At 46.2% G+C, this 12,361-nt stretch overlaps 1 protein-coding gene across 1 annotated transcript in view; it reads right to left on the bottom strand.

The window, feature by feature from the left end:
• The window catches only part of TGFB1 (transforming growth factor beta 1), a 135,910-nt gene extending 127,964 nt beyond the window's left edge, over positions 1-7,946 (bottom strand). The window contains exon 1 of the mRNA XM_069207528.1: positions 6,412-7,946. Coding sequence (XP_069063629.1) covers positions 6,412-6,742 — 331 coding nt within the window. The 5' untranslated portion in view covers positions 6,743-7,946. The remainder of the gene's footprint in view (positions 1-6,411) is intronic.
• Between the last annotated feature and the right edge of the window lie 4,415 nt (positions 7,947-12,361).

The following is a 12,361-nucleotide window of genomic DNA, read 5'->3' as shown; positions in this document are numbered from 1 at the left end:
ATACTCGTCAAGTAGCACACTGTGTAAAGCACGAGACTTTAAGTTACACTTTAAGCCATGGCCTTAATTAACCATGCCATGGGCTTAATTAACCATGCCATGCCCCCTTGAACGGATTGCCACAGTTTTTGACCTTGCCACTTTTAGAGTACTCCCCCCCCCAACACCCCCTGTTTTTATCCCACTTACAGTACTGTGGGTAAGTACACCATTATTCAAGCTCCAAGAAACTTCTCAGTGCGAGGTGAGCGCTGCATCATTGCATAATGTAGATATGAGAAGTATTAATGCAGAGGGAGAGACATACACAACTTCTCAACTGGACAGAACTGTCATGATTGACCCCTCTAGCTCTGTGCCAGGCTAGACCCCTAGTGTTGAAAGTACAATTATATCTCACAATTACAGGTATTTATTTCAGGTTTAGGTTTTGCTTTAACACCTGCAATTCAGAAGATTTACACCTTTAAGCTATGCTTGTAAATTAATAGTTGCCCATCGCTGGCCTATATAAAAAAACACACCTAAAATATATACAATGGAACACAAGTGGGTAGTATGTTCCTATAATGCCAGTCAGGGGTTCTGGTGATATCAACAAGCCACTATTAAATTATGGGTCACATCTTGATATAAAAAAACATGGCAATTAGCAATGTCAGTAAAGTGTATGTACTAATAAATATGTATTTAGTAGCAAAATCTGACTTTCAAATCTTAACTCTGACTAAATAAAGGAGACTGCATGAAATGAGGGAGATCCAATCGGATCCCAGATCCAGCACCCATTACTGAGCCATACCCAGGATCCCAGTAGGCCCCAGTGAAATATGCTGAATTTGTGAGAGGCAATTCTTAATTTTACTTCCAGCAGGTCCCAACACAAATGCCCCACTTACAATACCATCAGCCCTCCTTTCGTTAAAGTCTCATCTGCGTGGAGGCTTTCTGGAGCCTAACACCTAGATGCCAATATAATTGCGGGTAACAAAGCCACCCAGTAGTTAGCACTTCACAAGTTCTGAACAGAAATTATGATTTAGAGTAATGTTTTTTTGTAATTGTTCAACCCCTTTATGTAAGACATATGCATGTACTGTAAGAACGTTACATGTTTCGATATGAGTAATTACACGAATATCAATTTACAGTGCACCCACTAATTATTTTTATATTATTTATTTTATAGAGCTACTTATTCAACTGCACGTATCAGAGCACTTTATATCACACACACATATTATACAGAGACACTAAATCATAGAAGTGTGTAAATTAATGAACAAGATACAACATCATTTAGATAACACAATAGGGGTTACAAGGGGTAGGAGTTACATACTGATAAACTTTATAGTTTAACAGTGATTGGTCTAGAAAAACCCAAAGTCAGGATTTAAAAGATAACATAATGGTTGGGGGTATTTTATTTTATTACAAACCAAAGTAACCCTTATATCAACCTTAGAATGATGAAAGGTTTAGAAAAAAAGGTTTTAAACCTTTGCCTTGCAGTTTGCATGCAGCTAATTGAAATGGTTAATTGCTTACAGTCCTATACTGGAACTATTGTAGCTTATTAACTGCAAGTAAAAAAAGAATCTCTATAACAAAAACAGTAACCCATTGAGCTATATACATAAAATACAAATCTGTGACATGCATGTTACTAGGCGTGCTTTGCAGCAAGCACATTAACACCATATGCTACTTTATGATGAGTCAAAATTGTGAATAAAAAAACACGGATCTTTCCAGCAAGCGTATTAGCCACTAGAGTTATCTTACTGTTATTGGTATCCCCCGAAAATTGCTGGGCACACAAAGATCTCTGCGTAAGGTGCCTTAACCCCGTAAAATATTTTACAATGTTGCCTTTTTGTGCCCAATTAAGTAACCCAGAACAGATTTACAATCATATTTGGCATGTTACAGTTTCTTAGCAGCAGAGTTTTAAAAAAATGTATGTAAAAGTTAATGGTAGGGGTCCTCTTTTCATGACTCTGCCCCTCATTATTCTGCCTACTTTCTGCTGCCACACCCTGATGCACAATTTATAAGATACAGAAGTATTTTTTCCCATTTCCAAAACTGAGTACAGGACATTTACAAATCACTCAATCATATTATCCTAGGCCTCTTGATGGCCTATATGACCATAATTCACAGCTACTTAATGAATACCCATTGAGGAGGATGAGCTAGAAATCTAAACAGGAGAGCTGAGAAATAGCCAGGCCGATGTTCTTGCTTCGCTCTAAGAGCTTGTGGACAAGCAAAGCTCTGAAAATATTTGCTATGTAAATCGTGCAACAAACATTATGAAAAACTATGATAAAGCCTCTTCAAAATAGTGTATTTGTTGTAGTATGCTGGAGCATTTCACTTTAGTCATTGTACTTAGAAACATTCATGCCCCCACCTGACAAGAATGCCATCAGTGAACTAAAAGGCAAGTATGTGTGTATATGGTGTTTCTATAGTGCCACCAGGCAGCGGAGCACTGTGCATTTCTGCTGTCATGAGCACCGTGCATATGGCCTTGGTTCTCGTTATAAATGGAGCAACATTTTGACTATTAGATCAAACATAAGAGAGGAATTGGAGTGTGCACTTCCTGAACACTTGTATTTGAAGATGCTCTCATATTTCATAACGATGAAAAAAAGAACCTCAATGGAATAAAATCTTTGCCTAGGATCACACAACTTGTTCAAGCAGGGAAGCCGGGATTGAGACCAAGGTTTTTTGGTTTCATATTGTGCAATTCAGCCACCTGATGGATGTCTTGCTCTTCTGTTTGATATCAAAGGTTAATGTCAGTCTTTCACTCGGTGCAGGAATTTACAGCGTTAGTGGCAGGATGAAGCCACATGAAAGTTTGGCTCTTCTTGGACTCGAGGGTCCAAGGGGACCTCGAGCTGAGCCACGGTCAGGCCTCTGGCTCGATTCTTCAGTGGCTCATTTAAGTTTAGTTATCCACCAGCACATCCTTGTGGGGAAAAATATTTTCTCCATTTGGTGATATATCATCGGTGGAAAGCCCCAGGGACGGGGTTCGAAGGATTCCTAGCAGAACCCTGCAGCGTTCCGTATTCTTTAGGAAACTGCAGATTTTAATGATTTTCTGTGTTTGCAAAAAAGTATGTGCATAAAAAGTACGCCCAAAGCCCATCGGCTTACAACCAAATCACACTGCTTCTGTACCAACAAGTCAGAACGGGCGCATCGTTAAGCTTCACCTCGAGTGTTCCTATACGCGGCACACCCAAGCTGCGCCCCTGCACGCTCCTTGAATTATAATTTCCTGGTCCCTGGGCCTAGGTTAGGCTGCCTACAAGAACCCCACCCCGCGCCTGCCTCCAAATTATGCGTCTGCCGGGCGTTTTCCGCGTTGAAATGCGCGCATGCGTAACAGGGTGGACGGTGACGCACCAAGCGACAATGTGTGATCCATAATAAGCGTGTCACAAACAAGACAGTAACAAGAGAGCGCCCCGTAATTATGTCACTTCAGGCCTAACCAAAGGGCGGTGTGCGCGAGACGTCGTCTGAAAGAGAAATCTGCTAGAGGGGGCGCTTCAGTTCCAGGCTCAAATTGCATGTGTAGCGAATGCTCTTTGTGTCATGTGGAGTTTGCACTTCTAGGAATTGCAACTAACCTATTGCAGATGGCTTCAACTACACCCCGTTATGGTATATGGGGTTAGGAGTTTTACATGTGAACAACCAGTGTTCGTTGAGGGCGGGATCTGAAGGGCACGACGTGCTAACACTGTTTATGAAAAGATAACTGTCCCGGGACAGGTAATTCCGAGAGCTGAATTAATTAAACTGAAGCGTCAGGAAAGTTCGTGTTCTGTGACAGCTAAACAAGAAACACGCCGCCTTGCCAGGGTGCCTGTTTGCCTGAAAGAAATGCAAATGTACACATTTCGTTAATATGCCAATGTAAATGAGGCCTGGGAGTCGGTACTGACTCTAACTGATGGATTCACTTGCCTGTTATGTTTTACAGCACGCAATCTGTTTTGCGATGACATCGCAGTGCCTTTTGTAGTCCTTACCTTTCCATGACCACTCATTTTACACACAAGCTGTGTCAATCTGTGACAGCAGAAAGAAGCAGAAAAGGCAGTATTCTTCAAGGTAGAAGAGCATGGCCCAGCATTTCTACCTTCATGACGGACATGACGACGAGGCACTAGTGGAGCCCTTCCATACCTAAGACAACAGGCAGACCACTTCCCGTCTCCAAAATGGAACAGACCACTTGCCAAATTCTAGACATCACTATGAAACAATACACTACCTCCCCCCAACGTGTGGTTTTGGAACTGACTTTAACCTAGTTAGCTGATGGTTGAACCTCAACACCACAATACAGTACTTGTGACAGGCACATATTTGCTTGCTAAACTTCTTGGGTTGCGTCACAAAGTCAGATTATAAACTGTTTATACCATCCTATGTTTCTTTCTGACCGCATTATTTATTCTGACGGAATGGTGCGTTTCTGTAGTTTTGATATCCTGGTTTGATTGAGAAATGCTCTGACACCCTGTAGGCCTCCCTGGAATTTTAGTGAATTTAAAGTGAGAAATAAATAATACTTCAACTTCCAACCCCATCATTTACCATAAGGGATCAGTCTCATCCCTTCTCTGGCCCTTAAAACTGCATTCCCCTAGGGATACAACAGATTGTATTGTATTGTAATAGTATTTATATAGCGCTTACTACCCCTGACGAGGCGTCGAAGCGCTTTAGATGGTGAGTACAGTGCTGCAAAGTAAATTCAGAGGGGTCCTATGGCCGTCTTACAAAGTTCAAATAACAGAATGAATCCAGGGACACCTCTGGTAATTATTTAGCCAAATATTCCTCTATTGCTCTCAGCGGATTAAGGGGTTACATGACCCTTGCTCTCTGTTAACAGGCTGTTTAGTGTGTACTGGTGGTTGCACGTGGCGGGCACTTGTGATAAGGGACCAGAACTGATGTTAATCCTTAGACAGTGACTCAGAGCGAAGGGAGAAAAAGGAGTAACAGAAAGAGAAAGTTTTGCAAACTGTGACAACAATGATAAGAAGTTGCAAGAGTAGGACTACAAGGTAGGCTGTTTGTGGTGAAGGAATAGGAAGGAGTTTGGAATCAAAACTAGGCAGCTGTGCTATTCGGCAACCCCGGCATTCGGCCTGGTCAGAAAACGGGCAGATAGGAATATCTCTGGGCACCGCACATATTTTTATTTTGTTTTATTATCCTTGAAACTGATGGAGCACTGAATTTACTGCACCTCCACTGACAATTCAAAAATGCCTTATTTGAGCAGTGTGACTATTAAAAGTCAGACCAGAGCCTATCAACTACATTCATCCAGTTCAATAAATTTTCATGGAAAGTTCAAGTTGAGTGAGCATTTCGGTGTTAAGAGACCCTCGCTACAAAAGAGAGGTTTGTGCCCTCTCCGACGGAGCCAGTAAAGAGTTCAAGCCAAAAGAACTACGGGAAGGTGTCTAGCAGCTCAGTGTTCATCGGTGTAGCGCTCTCTCCCTTCTCCCCCCAAAACCTGCAGTCCTCAGCAGGGGCAGCCCTGGACATACTGCAAGCACAGAGCCCCTTGAGAATCAAGCAGTTCGTTCCACCAGAAATGTATTTTTCATTTTAATTTAGTTTTTCCATCAAATTTGGCACTTCCACGTCTATTTCGTCTGTGTATATGAACCCACCCCCACGTGGTCTCCCTAACACAAACGTAATTTATTAATATACCCTGCATTTGCGACGACAGTGTGCGAGTAATATTCGATGGTGAAAAAGCCTCGTGTTCCTGTGATTGTCCCCCCTCAAACCTTTCTCCTTCAGGCTCATGAGCCCTCTACTTAAAAGTCTCCTTCCGCTGGAAAAGCAAAGTTGTGTTTATTTTTAGTTTCCAAAGCAGAGCACGTCACCCCTAAAGCGGGGCTGGCGAGTGTAATGTGGATCTCTCTATACGAACTATATAGAACAACGCCCTCGCCGCCCTCCCCCACCTATACACACACACATCCAACCCAGTGGTCGCAGGTAAAAAGAATTACGGATCGTGTCCCGAGACGAGTGACATTTCGTGATGGAGCCTAGGCACTTGTTTAGCGCTAACAGAAAAAAACAAGTTGCCCCCAGGCGCTATGAGAAAAGTCAGGGTCTAGATTGCACAGATCAAGGACGATCAGAGTGGAGTGTCTAAATCATTGATAGTTGAAATCAAGGATTTGCTTTTTAATCCTAGCTATCCCATTTGATCACTGTGTGATTCTGGGCAAATCGTGCAATAACTATACTCCATTTCCTCATATGCCAATATTAGGAACAATTTGAATAGTATTTTAATGCTATATGAAAAACTGGATAGTTAAAGGATCTCACCTTTATCCTCCACCATGTTGAACTTCTGAACTTCCTTGGCGAAGTACTCATCCTCTGGCGCCTCGTGGGTTTTGGGGCTCTGCGTCTCCTGGATAAGTTCCAGGGTGCTGTTGTAAAGCACCATGACTTCCTCGGGCACCGGGGCGACCTCGTCCTCCACCTCGGGGGGCTTGTCTAGCTTCAGCTTGCTGAGAATCTGGCCACGGATGGCCTCGATGCGCTTCCGCTTCACCATCTCCATGTCCACGGTTTGGCAGGTGGAGAGCGCCAGGGCCACCGAGAGGCAGTGCAACAGCAAGGAGAGCAGGAGCAGCGCTCTGGAGATCGCCATGCCAGTTCCGGCTGGGCGTCTGTCAGTGTCTGATGGAAGGAAGCCCACGACGATGGATGCCGATCAGTCACAGTCGAAGCCCCCGAGCTCAATGTCACTGAATGAGGACAGCAGCCACTCACGCTCAACGTCTAATAATGACAACTTAAGTCCATCACGCTCAACATGGATGACTAATGGGCCAAATCAAACAAGCCCAATGTCTACAACTGTCTAAACCCTCCACGTGCCTGTCTAAGCTCCTGACACTCAACGTCTATGACTATCTAACCCGTCATATGCAAAAGGTAGACTACTGAATATCTAAGTATAAGGTGCACAACTATCCAGCCGTCTACAACTAACAGTCCCCACGGACTCAGGTAGACTGGTGAAATCCAAAACGTTCACCGGCTACATCTACGGAACCCCAAGAAGACCAACACTCTAAGTCTACGAAAGCCAAGAGTAACAATGTCCTGCAATGACAACCCCAGCCCAACAAGTTCTGTCCCTCTGGGTAGGAGCTCAACCCAACGAGGCTAAATACCAACCAGGGCGATCTCTAAATGTGTTCGACTTCTGGGGCAGGACGCCTGCTTCTCGATAGTCAGTGCTCTCTAAGGATTTGTTAAAGGTTAAAAATACCAAAAAGTTACAATATATAAAGTGAATAGATTCTATTGGGTTACTCATGGGACGTCACAAAGAGGACATCCTGTGCTGGGACGTCAAAAAAAAAAACAAGTGTGTGTGACCCTATGCATGTCCCTGGCCTAGAGACTTCCTGTAGGTCAGCGACCTCCTGCCAGTTTCAGCCCCCCGCTTAAGGCAAGATGGTCGTGCCCTGGTCAACAGCGCTGCCACCGGGCCAGGGTCAGTGGTTACTGAAGACCGCGTTTAACGGCCGGTGGAGCTGTCTAACAGCGCCGCAGCCTATTTCCGCGAGTCCGTGGGAGGTAGGAGGGGGCATTTCCGGGTCTGTGCATGCTCCGTTATGCACACCCTCGGTGGGGTCTGTTAAAGTTGAGGCTGTAGCAGAAGGTGAGCGCAGCGGAGGTGGCAGAAGTTTGGAGGGTCTGTGCAGTTGGAGGGTAGAGAGACAGCCGTCCGCTGCCCGGGTACAGGCTCTCCTTTCCCGGCTGGAGGAGTCGTGCAAGAAGCTGTAATTTGCAGAGCCCCAGGCGCCGGTCCTGCCTGCTGCTACACGCACCTCGCCACTGCCGCCTGCACAAGCTCAGTTGCAGAGTTTAAGTTATTCTTCGCCTCTCCCCTCCTCCCCGCTCCGGGGCCGAGCTCCACCCAGGAAGTGCGGGGGCAATGTGTGAAATGCTCCAGACCGCACCGCAGCCGGCCGGCTACTACAAAACTCTCAGAGTGCCGAGGCACAGTACTGCAGGGGGGACCCCCTGAGCCCTACTCACTCTGCTTATCTATCTATCTATCTATCTATCTATCTATCTATCTATCTATCTATCTATCTATCTATCTATCTATCTATCTATCTATCTATCTATCCGGGCTTCCTCTTACCACTCCATCACTAGAGAACGTTTTCACCTACGCTCAGTGTAAGACGTTCTCTCTTTCTCGCCCTTTCTCGCTCCCTCTCTCTTTGCTTAGTCTTGGTTTATTCGCTTCTGTCCGGTTCTTTAGTGTCGCGCCTGCCCTTCCCACCTGTCATTCTTTTCTCGCGTGTACTTTGTCTCTTTCTCTCAAGTTACATTCTTGCCTCGATTTTAGATGTCATTTTTTTCCTCTTTGCCTCTCGGATCATTCTCCAGCCGCATGGTCCATTTTCTCTTGTTACTAGCATCGCTTTAGTATTTCATTATCTCGTAACTCTCCCTTACTTCTCATCCCCTTTCGTGTGTTCTGCCTCCTCCACAGCCCCGCCACCCTCATCTCGCGCTTATCTTTTCACATCTTAGCCTCTTTTTTATCTCGTCTGTCTCCTGTTTTCTCTGACAAATGCATTTCTCTCGTTCTTCTGTCTCTTCTCCGTCTCTCTCTTCTCTCTCCCTTCCTTCTCTCTCTTTCCCTATAGTCCAATCTAAGCGTCTGCTCTCTTCCCCCTTCGTTCTGCCTTCTCTCTCCCCATTGTCTCCCCTCGACCTCTGTTTTCTTATCTACAGTTTCATGCACCCGCCCTTCCGGATTTCTCTTCTGGTCTTCATTGATCCTCATTTGCCTTTTCAACTCTGCCCCACTTTCTGCTTCTTTTCCCCCACTCTCCCCTTTCTCTGGTTACCTTTTTTTTAGTTCCTCTCTCGTTTTTCTATCTCCGCCACTCCATCCCTCTGTTTTACCTCCCTCTCATCTCAGCTCTTCTATGTAACTTAACACACCCACTTCACTTCTAAACGTCCCCAGATCCCCCTACTGACTCTGCCATCTTTCGCATTGTTTTCCCTCTCTCTCATATATCGGCCCTCCCTCAAACTTTTTCAATGTCTCTGTTTCTCCCGTAACTCTTCCCCACTTCTCTTTTTTATCCCCTGACTTCTTCCCCCGTTCTCCTCCCCCTTCACGCCTCCGTTCTTCCTCTCTCTGGCTTCTTTGTGCTGTTGCCTCCTATGTTCACCGAGGCCCGCCGTACCCACATGCGAGTTTACATAAAGCACGGGTTTAGCCATTTTTGTGCAGGTTGTACAAATTACGGTCTTTCAAAAACGCTCTGTGTGATCAGAGTATGGGTTTATATCTTCTTCACTCACTCCCGGCTGCATTCTATTCTCGACTCGCACACTTTTGTTCCTGAGCTCCGCGTCTCCCCCCCACCCCCTCCCTCGCTCCTTCCTCTTCTCTCCTCAGAATTATAGCCCTCCTTGGCGCATACACACATGCTGCTTTTTGCCACGACCCAGCTCCCGTAACAACCTGTTCCCTGTTATATATTTTACTATCAACTTTCAACCTCAGGAGGGGAGGGACGTGCCCCGAAGCACCAGAGAGAAACAAAATATTTAAGTATGTTAACTATTAACAGTGCGAAGAAGCACGGCAGGAAACTGCTGGTGGAAGGCACAAGACGCTTGCTGGCTCACACAGCGGAAATAGATAATGTGGAATCATCAGCGCCTGGTGAAAACAAGCACTGGCAAAGCCAATAGGTCTCGCATATGTGAGGCGTTATGGCTTTGGTGGAGTGACGGAGAGTGGAGTGGGATTTTGTGGTTTGGAAAGGCACTGTGAGGCATGGGATGGAGTGACATTGTGTTGCGTGGAGTGGCACTGTGTGGAGTGGGGTGACATTGAGTGGAGAGGAGTCACTGAATGGAGTGGAGTGGCATTGTGTGGCATGGCATTTAGTGGTTTGGCATGCCACAGAGTGCTTCAACTCCTCTTTAGGGGTGGTAAGCACTATATAAAGACAGTTGAGTGGAGTGGCACTGAGTGGAGTGGTGTTGCATTGAATGGAGTGGAGTAAAGTAGAGTGGAATTGCACAGTGTGGCTTGGGGTTGTGCGGAGTGGAGTGGTATTGTGTGGCCTGGAGTAGAACTGTGTGGAATGTAGTGGCAGTGTGCGGCATGGAGTTGATTAGCATTAAGTGGATTGTAGTGAAATTGTTTGGCATGCACTTGCATTGTATGGAGTGAAATGCATTAGACTGGCATTGAGTGGAGTGGGTTGGCATCAAGTGGAGTGACACTGAGTGGAGTTGCATTGAGTGAAGTTGAGTAAAATGGCATCGTATGGAGTAGAGTTGAGTGACATTGGATGACATCAGGTGGAGTAGAGTGGAATAGCATTGTGTGGCATCAAGTATAGTGGCATTGGGTGGCGTGGTATTGTGAGGCGTGGAGTGGAATTGTGTGGCTTGGAGTGACGCGGTGTACTGTAAAGTGCGGTGGAGTTCAGAAGAGTGACATTGTGTGGAGTGAAGTGGAATGGCATTGTGTGGTGTGGGGTTGAGTGGAGTGGCAGTGTGTGGAGTGGAAAAGAGTAGCATTGTGTGATGTGGAGTAGAGTGGCATTGAGTGGAGTGGATTGACATTGTATGGCATGGACTGAAGTAAAGTGGAGTGGTATTGTAAGGAGTAGAGTCGCATTGTGTGGTGTGGAGTGGCACTGTGTGGCATGGAGTGGAGTGCAGTGGACTGGAGTAGCATTTTGTGGAGTATCATGAAGTGACATTGGTTGGAGAGGTGTAAAAAGGCATTGTGTGGCATAGAGAGGAGTGGAGCAGTATTGTGTTGTTTGGAGTGGAGGGAAGTGGGGTGGCATTGAGTGGTGTGGAGTAGAGTGACTGTGCCATGGAGTGGAGTATAGTGTGTGGTTTAGGGAGGAGTGGCACTGTGTTGTGTGGAGTGGCATGGTGTGGCGTGGGATGGCCCACCACTAGGATGGCCCTCACAGCGTGAATGGAGTACTGTGCATCCTACTGCTACATGTGTAGCCTTGCACGGTCTGACAAAGAGAAAGCCAGCACAGACCCATGAATATCGAGTGTCTGTGTAGCCTACTGGTCCAAGCACCAGTGGCGGCTCGCAGGAAAAAAAAGGGGTGGCGCGGCGCGTGGCAGGGGAGGTGAAGGGAGGAGAAAAACAGAAAATATAATAATTTTAAAAAAGTACCTTTATTGCAGCGCCGCGGTGCGCCAATCTGCTCCTCTGTCCTTGACTGCAGGAACACGCTCCCAGCCTGCCCTGCGTCCAATCCTAATGTTGCTTTCATGTTGCTGGCAGCATGAAAGCAGCGGACGGAGTGCCCAGCCAGGGCCCTCCGAGGCTGAGTGAAAGTCTCTGCCTGTTGCCTCCAACCCAGCAACGCAGTGCCTACGTTGCTGGGTTGGAGAGAGCCCAGTGTGCATGTGTGTTTGGCTAGCAGAGACGGCCAGCCAAACATGCATGCGCACTGTGCACTCCCCCTTCATGCTTATCACAGCACCATGGCCCTGTCCCTTTTACAAGAAAACAATAATAAACATAGTTTATTATTGATTTCTTGTAAAAGTTTTGCAGCAGCTTCTGCTGGCGGGGGGGCAATGCTCCTCCGCAATAGCGAAAGAAACGCTCCTGCCAAGCACGGCCATATGAGCTCATCATCGGAGAAAAGAGTAGCTACGGATGCACCACTCGTAGCCCACAATCTGCCACCTGGCACCCAACAAGAGCATTACTCAGTACTTCAGTACTACGAGGATGCTATAGATTTATAAATCTCAGCCGACAAGAGGTGATGCTGTGAGGGGAAATGTTTTATGGGGTGCTGCAGTGGCACTGGTAGCTAGTTTTGTGCCCTTCTGTTGCATGTGAGTCGTGGTTTCACTTTTGTGTTTTTTTTTTTATTTGCAGAGATTATGATGTCCCTCTTTTGGCTTGTTTTTCTTTACTGGTGCTGCATGTCATGGGTCGATTGCAGTACCTGCTGCAGTTGGTATTGTCAGCAAGGAGGCATCGAGCAGTGATAGAGATCAGCTGCAAGTGGGAGCCCCTGCTCGATGCCTCCTTGCTGACAATACCAACTGCAGCAGGTACGGCCATCTGCCCATGACATGCGGCACCAGTAAAGAAAAACAAGCCAAAAGAGGAAAAGAATCAACTCTGCAAATAAAATAAAAAAACACAAAAGTGAAACCACAACTCACATGCAACAGAAGGGCACAAACCAGTTACCAGTGCCACTGCAGCACCCCA

This window comes from Pleurodeles waltl, chromosome 9, assembly GCF_031143425.1.
Source record: "Pleurodeles waltl isolate 20211129_DDA chromosome 9, aPleWal1.hap1.20221129, whole genome shotgun sequence".
Lineage (NCBI taxonomy): Eukaryota > Metazoa > Chordata > Amphibia > Caudata > Salamandridae > Pleurodeles > Pleurodeles waltl.
Note: the sequence above shows the minus strand (reverse complement) of the source record. Positions and strands in the feature narration are given on the sequence as shown.